The 12,511-nt window shown below is 33.4% G+C and overlaps 1 protein-coding gene, 1 non-coding gene and 1 pseudogene across 2 annotated transcripts; 2 read left to right on the top strand and 1 right to left on the bottom strand.

The window, feature by feature from the left end:
• Positions 1-2,301: 2,301 nt before the first annotated feature.
• LOC120198769 (probable protein phosphatase 2C 55) lies at positions 2,302-3,102 on the top strand. The gene is made up of 3 exons (XM_039200043.1): positions 2,302-2,321; positions 2,419-2,749; positions 2,842-3,102. Exons 1-3 carry the CDS (start codon positions 2,302-2,304, stop codon positions 3,100-3,102), a joined length of 612 nt encoding a protein of 203 aa, XP_039055974.1.
• A 9-nt stretch (positions 3,103-3,111) lies between these two features.
• Positions 3,112-3,183, bottom strand: TRNAQ-UUG. Its single transcript has one exon. It is a non-coding gene; the product is annotated as a tRNA-Gln (tRNA).
• A 1,980-nt stretch (positions 3,184-5,163) lies between these two features.
• LOC120198788 lies at positions 5,164-12,302 on the top strand (annotated as a pseudogene).
• The last annotated feature ends 209 nt before the right edge of the window (positions 12,303-12,511 follow it).

The raw sequence follows: 12,511 nt of genomic DNA, 5'->3' as shown, positions 1-12,511 counted from the left end.
AAATTAAAAAAATATATTATTTTATATAAAATCTGGTTCAACCGCGATTGAACCCGGTTGAACCAGTGCACCAATTAACCAATACCTTCACCGGTTTAATGTCCGGTCCGGTTTTAAAAACATTGGTCCTAACCACTAGACCATGGAACCTTGGATGGATCCAACAAACTGTGTATTATTAAATGTTCATAGAATATGATAGAGAAATAAATGACTTTTTTTTATGGAACACATGAAAAGGGCAAGCTCAAGCCTTAAGTTAAAGGGAAGCTTCTTACATAGTTATTTAGCTAGGCTTCCTCTTATACTGCTAACAAGCTGACTACTTCGAGTTACAAAAAGTGATGAATGATGTTATTTTTTTCTATTTGAATGATTGTTAAGTATGCTATAAGTTTAATCATGTCCATTCTTGGCCCTTAATGATGGTTCAGATATGTTTTCTTGAGTTGTATGTGGTATATAAAGCATGTTTGATTTGGTAAATGATTTTAATTGTCATAAAATTATCTCAAGTGTGACCTATAAGTGCATGATTGAATTTATAAATTCAAAAAGTATAATTGCTTGTTGATTGGATATTAAGAAGTATGATTTAGACATGAAATGAGTGTCTATGATGATTCAAGTATGTTATTGTATGATTTGTGACTTTCAAACAATTAGGAATTGATTCGTTAGCTCAATTATGTAGGTCTAAATTTAACTTTGTAATTTTCTAAAACTATAATGGATCTCTAGAGAAAAAAATAATTTCTCAAAATATAAATTAAAATAAATTTAATCATTCAATCGGATGGTCACATATGTCACTACAATTGGCACTAGTGACACATGTCACCATTTGATTTGAGGGTTAAGTTATTTTAATTTATTAAAATTAGGACCAAATTGATAGAATGGATAAGTAACAGTGATCAATGTGTAATTATACAAATATTTAACTGCCACATCAGCTTCTCCGTTAAATATTAGCGACAAGTAGCTTAATTGAATGCATTTAAATAGTTGAATGATATGATTGATAAAATTTCAAAAATGGTGGTCAAAATGAAAAATGGGCAATAGTTAGGTGATCGCCGATATAGTTTACCCTTTAATTTAGATAATTTACCTTTAAAATTATAACTAATTTATAATTATACGTTGAGCCCTTTAGATTTTTAAATTTTTATAGATTAAATTAATAATACTCATCGTTAGTGGTGTCCATCGGTGTTCATCGAGCATTGTAGAATTTTCCTAAAATAAAAGAGTTTTACACATCTTTAAGATTATTAGATGAATGAAAATCAATGGTTGATATCTAAAGGTAGTGTAATCACATTATCAATCTCTTTTGATCAATAAAAATCTCATCAATTTTAACATTTAATCTCAATCATTGATTTTTGCTCAGCGAAAAACCATAAGCGAGCGTAAAAGTAAAATTAAATTACAAAGTGTATCTGAATCTTATCTTGTGTATATATAATGATTAGATAATAAGAATATAAATGATAGAAAACATATTCTAAAGTCTAAGACATACTCTCTATTTATAAAGTCAAATACTTTATCATCATGAACTTTTAATTAATAAGAGTTTTATTAAATAAATTTAATTACCAAATAATCTTCAACTATTAAAATTATAATAGAATCTAACATATTATCTAATTAAAAATAAAAGATTGATTTTTATAACCATGTGATTAAGATATTATACAGAATTAGATTTAAGGGTATACTACACATTTACTAACTAAACTATTATTTTTCTTTCGTTTTGATACTCAAATTTTATTTTTTTTAAATCATATCTAACGTTTAGTTTAAATTTTAATTTGGTACCCGTTGTTAAAAATCGTTGATGTGACATTTTTTTTCAACGATGACACGTCAACATCACTGTTAAATTTGTAACGACATGTACCAAAATGAAACCTAAACTAAAATTTAGGTATTAAAACATCACTGTTAAGTTTAAGTATGATTCTGAAAAAAGATAAAGTTTGAGTATTAAAACAGAATAAAAGTAATAGTTTAGATAGTTTATTTACTAAATGTGTAGTATACCCTAGATTCAAATATATGTTTTAAAGCAGCTTATCATAATCCTACATGTATTAGAACCCTAACAGGCATGTGACAAGGGCTTTTCTTAATCGAACTTGGAATAACAAAAAGAAATATAATCATGCATAACCTCAAACAAATATAATGCTTCCTTAGCAAGTAATTACAATTACCGCTACATTAGTGTATATATACATACATACACTTTTCAATAGACAGCAACGTTTTTGTTCTAAAGAAACCATGGCTGCTGATAGTGATAGGCATGGAGTTAGAACCTTTAACCTCTCTCACTTCTTCAATGTTTCTCTAATATTTTAAGCAGTGTTCCTGATCATGGTTTTTGTTTCGTGGTTTCAGAGTGGGTATTCAAGAGGGAAGCTTGATGATGATGAGTGGATCGTTTTATATAGCCAAATATAGAGATCCGGGGTCACAGGGTGAGGACAGCCACTTTATCTGTGAAGAGATGCATACGATCGGAGTGGCGGATGGTGTTGGCGGTTGGCAAATGCGAGGCGTTGACGCCAGAATATACGCGAGGCAACTCATGAACAATTCTCTTCTTGCTACCCTCACTCAGACTCATCCACACAATCGGATCGATCCCATGAAGGTCTTGGATGAGGCCTTTGCGAAGACGAAAGCCGCAGGGTCTTTAACGGCTTGCGTCATAACTCTCCACGAGGACGTGTGCTATTTTCGATCCAATCTCATTGCAGGTATCATGTTTATACAAACTAAAGTCATGAATCTTTGAATTTTGTTTTCCTATATATGTAGATGTTGCATGCTGTGAACATGGGAGATAGCGCGTTCATGGTGATCAGACAAGGTGCAGCCGTATACAGATCCCCAATTCAGCAACGATCTTTCAATTTTCCATATCAGTTGGGAAGTTGTGACAAACCCCCACAGGCACAGGTGATGAAGGTTGCAGTAGAAGCAGGAGATGTTATCGTAGCTGGAACTGATGGACTGTTTGATAACTTGTCTGAAACTCAAATATTGGAGAGTGTGGTTTACAATGAATTGGAAACCTAAAAAGGAAAAAGGTTCCACCGAGATTTGAACTCGGGTTACTGGATTCAAAGTCCAATGTCCTTACCACTAGACCATGGAACCGATTTACTCTCTCGTTTGATAAAAATTTTAATATTTCTTTTATCACTACCAAACTTATTTGTCCTTCTTTCTTTTGAGTGTTCCATTTTCATTCCTCTTCAGCTCTTCTGCGTGACAAATAATATAATAATATTTTTATAAATATTATTAAGATTATATTCTCCATCAAAATAAAATATTTTTAAACCATAAATAAAATCAAAGTTTTCAAATTCAAAAATATTTTATCATCTCATAAATAAGACATAATATAATAAATTTATCATTCATTCTTTCTGAAATAAATAAAATTAATCAATCATTGATTTAAACCCATTCAACTGGTTTACCGATTTAAAAAGTTATTAATCTTTCTTAATACTTTGAGTTCCAACAATTGTGTTTATAAAAGTATATATTGTTAGTAATTAAAAAAATTAATAAATATTATCTCATTATTTAGATAAACTATATGTTTAGTACATACATTATCAGTTTTAGTATCTATTTTTTTTTCAAAATCATACCTAACATTTAGTTTTTGTTTCATTATAGTACCCGCTGTTAAAAACTTAGCGGACAAGCTGTCGTGTTATAGCTCCGATAGACAGACGACCAATCCGAATGGTGGACCGCTAGGGTTGTTCATTCTGTTAATTCGGTGGCCGATCGAACCGAATTACCATTAACCAAACTTTTTTTTTCTTTAACCGTTAACCGAACCAAACTTTTTTTCGAAAATATTAACCGAACCGAATAAATTTCGATTAATTTTCAAATTAACCGAATGTTTTTAAAATTTTATAATTTATATAAAAATTAAATATTTTTTAATTCAAAAAAACAGTTTACAATTAATTTAAATAATATATAATTATAAAATATAAATTTTATATAAATTTTTTAATTAATTAATATTGATTTAGGTTTAAAAGTTATTGGATCTTAAATTATTAATTGGGTTTTAAATGGTTTGGGTTGAGCCCATATGTTATATATAATATATTTAAAATTTAAAATTTAATTTCAATTAATTTATATAAAATTAAATATTTTTTAATTAAAAAAACAGATTACAATTAATTTAAATAATATATAATTATAAAATAAAAATTTTATATAAATTTTTAATTAATTAATATTGATTTAGGTTTAAAAGTTATTGGATCTTAAATTATTAATGGAGTTTTAAATTGTTTGGGCTGAGCCCATATGTTATATATAATATATTTAAAATTTAAAATTTAATTTCGGTTAATTAATCGATTTCGAACCGAATTAACCGTTAACTGAATTCTAAAAATTTTCTAAACTGTTAACCGACCGAACTAATTTGGTTTGGTTGGTTAATTTGGTTAATTCGAAAAAATGAACACCCCTATGGACCGCGAGAGAATGATGAGTCAACCAGCATAGTCTAGTTTTAGATTCATAGTATGGTAGACCATAGAGATAGGAGGATGAAGAAATCAAAGAGTTTATCGTTAATTTGAAGAGATTAAGGTGTTTCCTGATGAAATAGAGATCAAAATCGTATTTAAGGAATCGAAAAGGTGCATGCTGAAAAATTTGGGCTTCATCAATCGACGGATCCAACGGTTATAAACGTGGCAGTCAACGAGTCATTTCGTTAAATTTTTAATGACAATGTACTAAAACAAAAAAAATAAACGTTAACTATTTTAAAAAAATAAAAATTTAAATATTAAAACAAACTAAAATTAATGTTTAGACAAAAAATTTATCCCGATTATTTAAATGAAAAATTATTCAATCATTTCTAAAGAATAAATAATAAATATGCTATCGATGCTCATTGATTCTTTGATATTTCGTACTAAATACAACCTAACAACGTCGTTTCCCGTCTTCAAATTACCCTTTTTACCCCCAATCTAGAAAGATATCCCCAAGCTCATCCGTCCTCTAGTAATTTAACTGGATTTGTATGCTTTTGTTTTCCCTTTCAATTCTTCATAGCGTCTTCCTGGTTTATCAACCACTACTTGGAATAAGAAAGACCCTCAAACAAACATACGTGATAATCTCAGAAATCCCAATCCAATCCCAAAAATTCTGAGATTCTTTCATCATCATTTGAACCCTTAAAATCGGCCATCTTTTCGCACCCCAAATCCCCTTTAAATTCTTAATCTTTCTCAGTCCCATGGCTGCTGCTGCTACTCTTAGATCGAAACCTTCCCTCGAAACAGCCTCTTTAACGGTCTCTCAGTTCAGGCACTTCTTATCTAATTATGCACTATGGTCGCATGGTTAGCTCCTCTTACTGTAGCCCAACCGTGCCAAATGGGACCACTACTTTGTCAACACTCCTTATCACTTCACTTCTTTCAAGCCCGTCTCGCTTCCCGCCCAACTCCTCGACAAGGGTTCCAATTCAATGGGGATTACTGGGATTTCCCACGTTTTAAATAAGGGTTTCGATAGACAAGTGAGAGAGAAATTGGGTTATGATAATTCTACGGTTTTGAGCTCTAATGGAGACCCACCAGAGTTTGGCAGCCACCTGGAGATGGGGGTTGCTATTCGGGTTAGTGGCGTGAATTTGGGCCGTGGTGGAGGGTTCCGGGTTCAGGAGGTGGGTTTGGACCGGGTCGAAGGATGGTTGTTTGGGGGGAGCGAATTTGGGAAATGATTTTCCGACTCCCAAGGAGATTTGTAAAGGCTTGGCTAAGTTTGTGATTGGTCAGGAGAGGGCAAAGAAGGTGATTATTATTATTGGTGATTATTGTTGTTTTATTCCTTTTTTTTAACATGAATTGTGTACTGGTTTGCTGTATGGAAAGTAATTGAAGCACTTAGAAGCTAGAAACTGCGTTGTTAGTTTTATAATGGTTTTTGATTGGTTTGAATTCTGCTCATATCATCATCGTTTATTCTCTTGGTATTAAGCTGTTGAATTATGGTGTTGCGATTCTCCACTGGCAGAAATGCACCTTTTGCCTCTGGGATATGACTTTTATCACTGATAACTGTTCTTAGCTGCATAGGATGCAAACATCCTTCTACATTAGTTTTCTGGTGGCATTGTTCTTGAAGCTGCATAGGATGCAAGCATCCTTCTACATTTTTCTGTTCTAATGTCTGAATGCAGGTTCTATCAGTGGCAGTTTACAACCACTATATGAGAATCTACCACGAGTCATTACAAAAAAGGTTAGTTTAATGCCTTCGAGATATGCAGCTGTGTTCTAATTTGTTTCCTTTTTTTATTGCTACAATTGTAAATTCATAGTGATAGATGGTTGAAGTAGTGAATAGTTAGACATGTGGCTTTTCCCATGCCTGATAAAAGAGAAAAGGAAAGGACATATTTGAAGCAATACACATGTAGTGTATTGAAGATATCTGGATATGGTCTATGGCTCTACGCTTATTAGATGTTACAGTCTGTAGTTAAACCTGTATTGTCTAGTGATTAAGGATGGTTTTTTTTTTTTTTGATAGAAGATTAGGCCTCATTAAAAAACCCCTTTTTCATCCTCCATGTTATGTAAGTAACATGAAGGACAAAGAAAGGAGGAAAAGAGTGCCTAAAAGTTTATTTAGATGAAACAATAGTACAACATAGGCAGACCCTAACAATCTGCTAACACCACCATGAATTACATAAAACTTAAACACAACAGCTAAACATAGGAAATAACATTTCCTACAGCTCAACACGAGTAGACAGAAACCAAAACATCACCCTATCCCATCTTTAGTTAATTTGTCAGCTTCCCAATTTGCAGCCCTCAAGATATGCCTAATAATGATATCCTTCCCTGCCATAAGATAGACTATATCCTTCACCAAGGATGGTTTGAATTGCAATGTTAGCTTTCTAAAGTTGGTAGCTGTATTTCTTCTATCGTGCACTGTTTGTGTGTCTCCATCTCTGTCTTTGCATGTGCTGTGTGTTTATGTTTATCTTAAGGAGAATATCAGTTATTAATATGTCTCCTTGGTAAGCTAGGCCCGCGGGAGATTCGGGTAGCAACATAGCAGATGTACTAGACGATGATACAGTGGAACTGGAGAAAAGTAACATCCTTTTGATGGGGCCAACAGGGTCAGGTAAAAATGAGTATTTACTTCTATGCTTCCACGCTATGAGATTTTCTTTGACTGAGGTGTAGGTTTCTTAATTTTTTTGTGTTTTTCTCTCTTTTTTTATTTATCCTTTTAAATGAGGTGTGAATATTAGTTGACCTCCAGTTTTGCTCATTATCTTTTAATACAATTGTAATTTTTTTAATTTTCTTTCCTCCTGCCAATTCTTGATTATCTTAGGTTATTCATATTTATTCGAACGTAATCATTTCTTTTTTTTTCAATACTAGTCTCGCGTTACCTTCTGATTTATTCAAGGACAGGGAAAACGTTACTTGCTAAAACCTTGGCTCGTTTCGTGAATGTTCCTTTTGTTATTGCGGATGCAACTACCTTGACTCAGGCAAGCTGCCGACTCTTATTGTGTTAAATGTCTTTGATAATTCATGCTTAAATGGATATTCCTCTTCTGATTATTTTTACTTTCATTTAATTATTGGTTCATTAAGCATGTTATCACTGTTAATAAAAGTTTAAACCATTGTAGGTCATGGTTTTTTGTGTTCCTATTCTTTTGCCGTCCTTTCAGGATTTTGTGGTTTAAAAGTGCATCATTTACTATACTCAGATGCATATTAACATTGAAAATAAACTGGGTTTCCACTTAATTTACTGTCTTCACTGCCACCAAGTCTATGATCTCTGAGCACACTACTATTTAATACCAATTCTTGATACTCTTGTTGAGTGTCCCCCTTCCATGGGATATCTCTTTGCCATGTATTAGCTATATAGACATCATAATAAACTTAAATTCTTTTGGGATATTTTATTGATAAAACTAAGAGTGAATTAATGTTTCTATATTCTTTTCTTTTTGGATACATTGATTTTTTATCTAAGAAGCACAATTCTACTACAAGTGTATTTTTGATCAGCAACCATTATTTAAAGTTGTTGCTGTAACAACATGAACCAGTAATCTAACTACATTGTAATATAACTGGAACTAAAGGAGTTAACTCCCACTTTGTGCACAACCTTTTGTTGATTGAATCAGTTGCTGTTGTTCTTGAACTTGCAAGTCTCGTCCTCATATATCCGTAATGCTTAGTTTCATGGAATGGGAACTATAGCCTATCTCACTTGCCCTGCTTGTTCTTAAGACATTTTGGTACCAAGTACTTTGGTCCAGGGACCCCAAACTAGTGAGCAATTCTGCTGTGAAACTGTTGATCCTTACCCCTACATTGCTTAGCTTCTTCCAGTTCCAGCTACTTCCTTGTTTTGCCTATACCTGCCATAAAATCCTTCCTTTAAGATAGTTCTTATTATAACTTGTCTGTTTATAAAATATGTCCTCATTGATCATACCATTTTGTTTGAAATTTGGTTATTTGTATACATGTTGAATGGAACTGAGTGCTGTTTTATGCTACTTGCAGGCAGGGTACGTAGGTGAAGATGTTGAATCTATATTGTACAAGCTGCTTGTGGTAAATTTCAAGAGCTTTATGTATCCTGCATGAATTAAGAGCTTTCAAGTGCAAATATTTGTTCATTTCACTTTATATTTTAATGGCATCTGTTTTATATCTTTCCAAAGTTAGCTTTAGCTTTGCATTAGATAGGTATTCGTGTGATAAACTTCAAAGTAGCTTTTGTAAAAATGAAAATTTTAGAGTAAACCCAATTCATTGATGCCAGAATAATGTAAGTTTCAGTTTTTTTTGAGAAATTGTTGTGATTGTACTCTTATAGTCTTATGCCTTTTGTTGATTAATTCCCTGTTCTGAATTTATACACTTCTTTCCAGGTTGCTGACTATAATGTTGCAGCTGCACAGCAGGGCATTGTTTACATAGATGAAGTTGAAGATCACTAAAAAGGTTTGTTCCATCATATTTGCATAATTCATTTGCCTTTTATTGCTCTTTATTCGTCTCTTACTTTGTGCAATGCAGGCTGAGAGCCTTAATATTAGCAGGGATGTGTCTGGGGAGGGTGTTCAGCAGGCATTGCTAAAGATGCTAGAAGGAACAGTAAGTGCATGGTTTACTAACTGTGGAAATATTATAAATGGCCATTTGAGCCATGGCACCAGAATTTTTTTTATTGATTCCCTTGGTGTAGATCAGCTCCATATCTGGTGAACTTGCAAATTGTCATGAACTCATAAGCCTACTAATTGTCTATTGCAGTTAGTATTTAATCAGTTTGTTGATTTAATAAGTGATTCACCATCGTGATTTATGGAGCTTTTTTGTTGATCCAGATTGTTAATGTTCCTGAAAAGGGAGCTAGAAAGCATCCTAGAGGTGAAAATATTCAGGTATACGCACTCAAGAGTTGTAACAGCATAGCTGGGCTTATCTATGTATGTTATGTAATATGCAGACCACATGTATAAGATATCCATATTGTTGTTTCTTTTCCAAGATTTGGTCAGGACTTATCATGGCAAAGTCTGTGTCTGGTTTTGATGGTTCATGCATTTTGTGCTCGTTTCCCCCTCTATTGTGACCGCTTTTGTTATTTCTTGATTTGATTTGATTTTTCCTTTTCTTTTTACTCTTTTAACAGATTGACACAAAGGATATACTCTTTATATGCGGGGGTGCCTTTATTGACATAGAGAAAACAATCTCAGAAAGGTTCATTCCATGTAAAAATTACAATATTAGGATCCAAAAATTTTAACAACTGCTAGATTTTAGCTAACATCGTTGAGCGCTTCTTGAATGCATTTCAGGCGTCAAGATTTCCATTGGTTTTGGAGCCCCAGTGCGTGCAAACATGAGAGCTGGTGGTGTTACAATGCTGCTGCCGTGACATCATCGTTAATGGAAACTGTTAGTGCTCTATAGAATTCGAGTTAATATTTATTCGTAAATAGCTTGGACACAACATTTAGATTCTCATCCTATATGAACCACTTCTGTTTTGACAGGTTGAAAGTAGTGATCTCATTTCATATGGTTTGATACCAGAATTTGTTGGACGATTCCCGGTTCTTGTCAGTTTGTTGGCTCTAACTGAAGAACAACTTGTTCAGGTGAATGTTTTACTTTGTTTTTGATTCTTAGTCTGCAATGTATATTCTTACTAGGTTTATTAACGGGATGATGAAGAATTGAAGGAATTGATCGATCACAATATTGCAGTCATAATTTTGAAATTTTATTAGGTTTCCTGAACAAAAAGTATACTTGTCACCTTAGTTTCTACACGTTTTTGAAAAAAAATTGGAATGGAAGATATCTTTGCAATATTCTTTACTGTGGTCTTTGAAGGTGCTACTATTGTTATGTTAAAATATTCTTTCTTGTATTAATTCTTCGATTGTTTAATCTGCTTTATATGTGATGCTTACTGGCACCAATTCTCATTTAGGTCCTAACAGAGCCAAAGAATGCCCTGGGCAAGCAATACAAAAAGATGTTCCAACTGAATGGAGTATGCATTTCACATGCCCCTATTTTTAAATGCCAATTCCTATATTTAAATTGCATGCAATTTTGCTTAGCAATTGATTCCATTTTGTTCTTTGTTACCTCAGGTCAGACTGCATATTACAGAAAATGCTTTGAAATCAATTGCCAGAAAAGCAATAACTAAAAATACAGGAGCCCGGGGCTTAAGATCTATCTTGGAGAATATCTTAATGGATTCCATTATGAGGTATGCGATGTTGTCCTATTCCAATTTTTGTCACCAGCTATTAAGACTGGAGTGAAAAAATAGACCTTATCGTCATGAAAAATGTGTTGGATGGATAGAATTATCGTATTTGGCATGTTTTAGCCTTATATGAACCTCGGCACTACTGTTAGCGTTATCGCGATTGCGGCAATAGCGGATGCTATTGCAGTCACTGCGGGTATCGCAGTCATGCAAAAACAGTTTCGGGTGGCACCTTTACTGCTATATAATGGTCGTTATTATGATAGTGGACCACTATTTAAATCCCTGGTTACAAGTCCTTTTAATGGAAGGACCATTCCTGTTCAGCCCTCTGGTACAGCTCTTGTGGGACCGTAATTCTGTTTAACAACCTGTCTCTCCAATCGAGAACCTACCCTATGCTGAAGTTTACCTTGTTAGCCAACCCAGTAGAATATTAGAGCTCTGCTCCAATATTTTCATGTAAGTCTGAGCATTATTCCATCATACTTGAATGTCTTACAATTTATTGGAAAGGGGGGAATACATAAAATTTTAGATTTATTAAAACATATATAAACTTTATTTAGTTTAAGATTACTTTGAGTGTTACTTATAATGACCACGAGTGAGAGTCCTTATTTACACTAAAAGTATGCTTTTTACCCCCATGATTGAATTAAACATTGTTTTAAGGCCAGACCGAAGTAAATTATCTCATCCGGTTTGATTTGGTTTCATTGTAGTTTGGATTTGTTTGGATTCAAATATCTAGAAACCAACATATTTTGTTTGATTTGATCTTTCCTTCAAGCCAAATCAAATTACATCATACCCACCTTTACTTTCATGGGCATGCCTTTGGAGACCTGGTGAAACACTAGAAATTCTTGGCTCTAGGTTCCTGGGGTTAAAAGAAACATGTATCTCCGCTTGTATCGGAGTTAAAAGAAGGGGTCACCCGGATTGTATCTATGTACCATGGGGTTACGATTCGATTACTTAATGCAGCTTCAAATTGTATGGATTTTCTTAAACCTGTGCATGCAGATACCGGATGTTAGAAGCGGTGTGATATAATAGATGCAGTAGTAGTTGACGAGGAGGCCATTGGAAGTGGAGCAAAGATTCTTTACAGAAAAGGTGCATTCGACCGTTACCTTTCGCAACATAAAGTGAATGAGTTGAAGGTGTGTATGAATTTGTCGACTTTGCAGTTTAGGTCCGGATTTGTGTTAGTATATTGAATATTATGTGCTGTCGCAGACTAGTGAGGAGGGAAGTGATAAGGAGCAGGCTGAGGTCGAGGTAGAAACGGAGCTTCTTCCTTCGGTTGTTGCAGGCATGTGATGCGATGATGATGAAGAATACGTAGATGTAATTTAATTGTACAATGTACATAATAAGCTGACACTAATTTTGGGATGATTCATTTTACATGCATACATACCTGCCAGTCATGTTATAAAGAATGTGCAGTTTTAATTCAACTTGGCATACCCTAGTTTGCTATGATTTGGCTTGATAACAATGAAATTGGCATATTAGCAGCCTTAATCTGTTTTTCTTCTCGATAGTAAATATAATAAAGAATATTGTTGTTTAATATCATATGATTTGTGTGCATATA

The sequence above is a fragment of the Hibiscus syriacus genome, unplaced genomic scaffold, assembly GCF_006381635.1.
Source record: "Hibiscus syriacus cultivar Baekdansim isolate YM2019G1 unplaced genomic scaffold, ASM638163v2 tig00004797_pilon, whole genome shotgun sequence".
NCBI classification, from domain to species: Eukaryota; Viridiplantae; Streptophyta; class Magnoliopsida; order Malvales; family Malvaceae; genus Hibiscus; species Hibiscus syriacus.
Note: the sequence above shows the minus strand (reverse complement) of the source record. Positions and strands in the feature narration are given on the sequence as shown.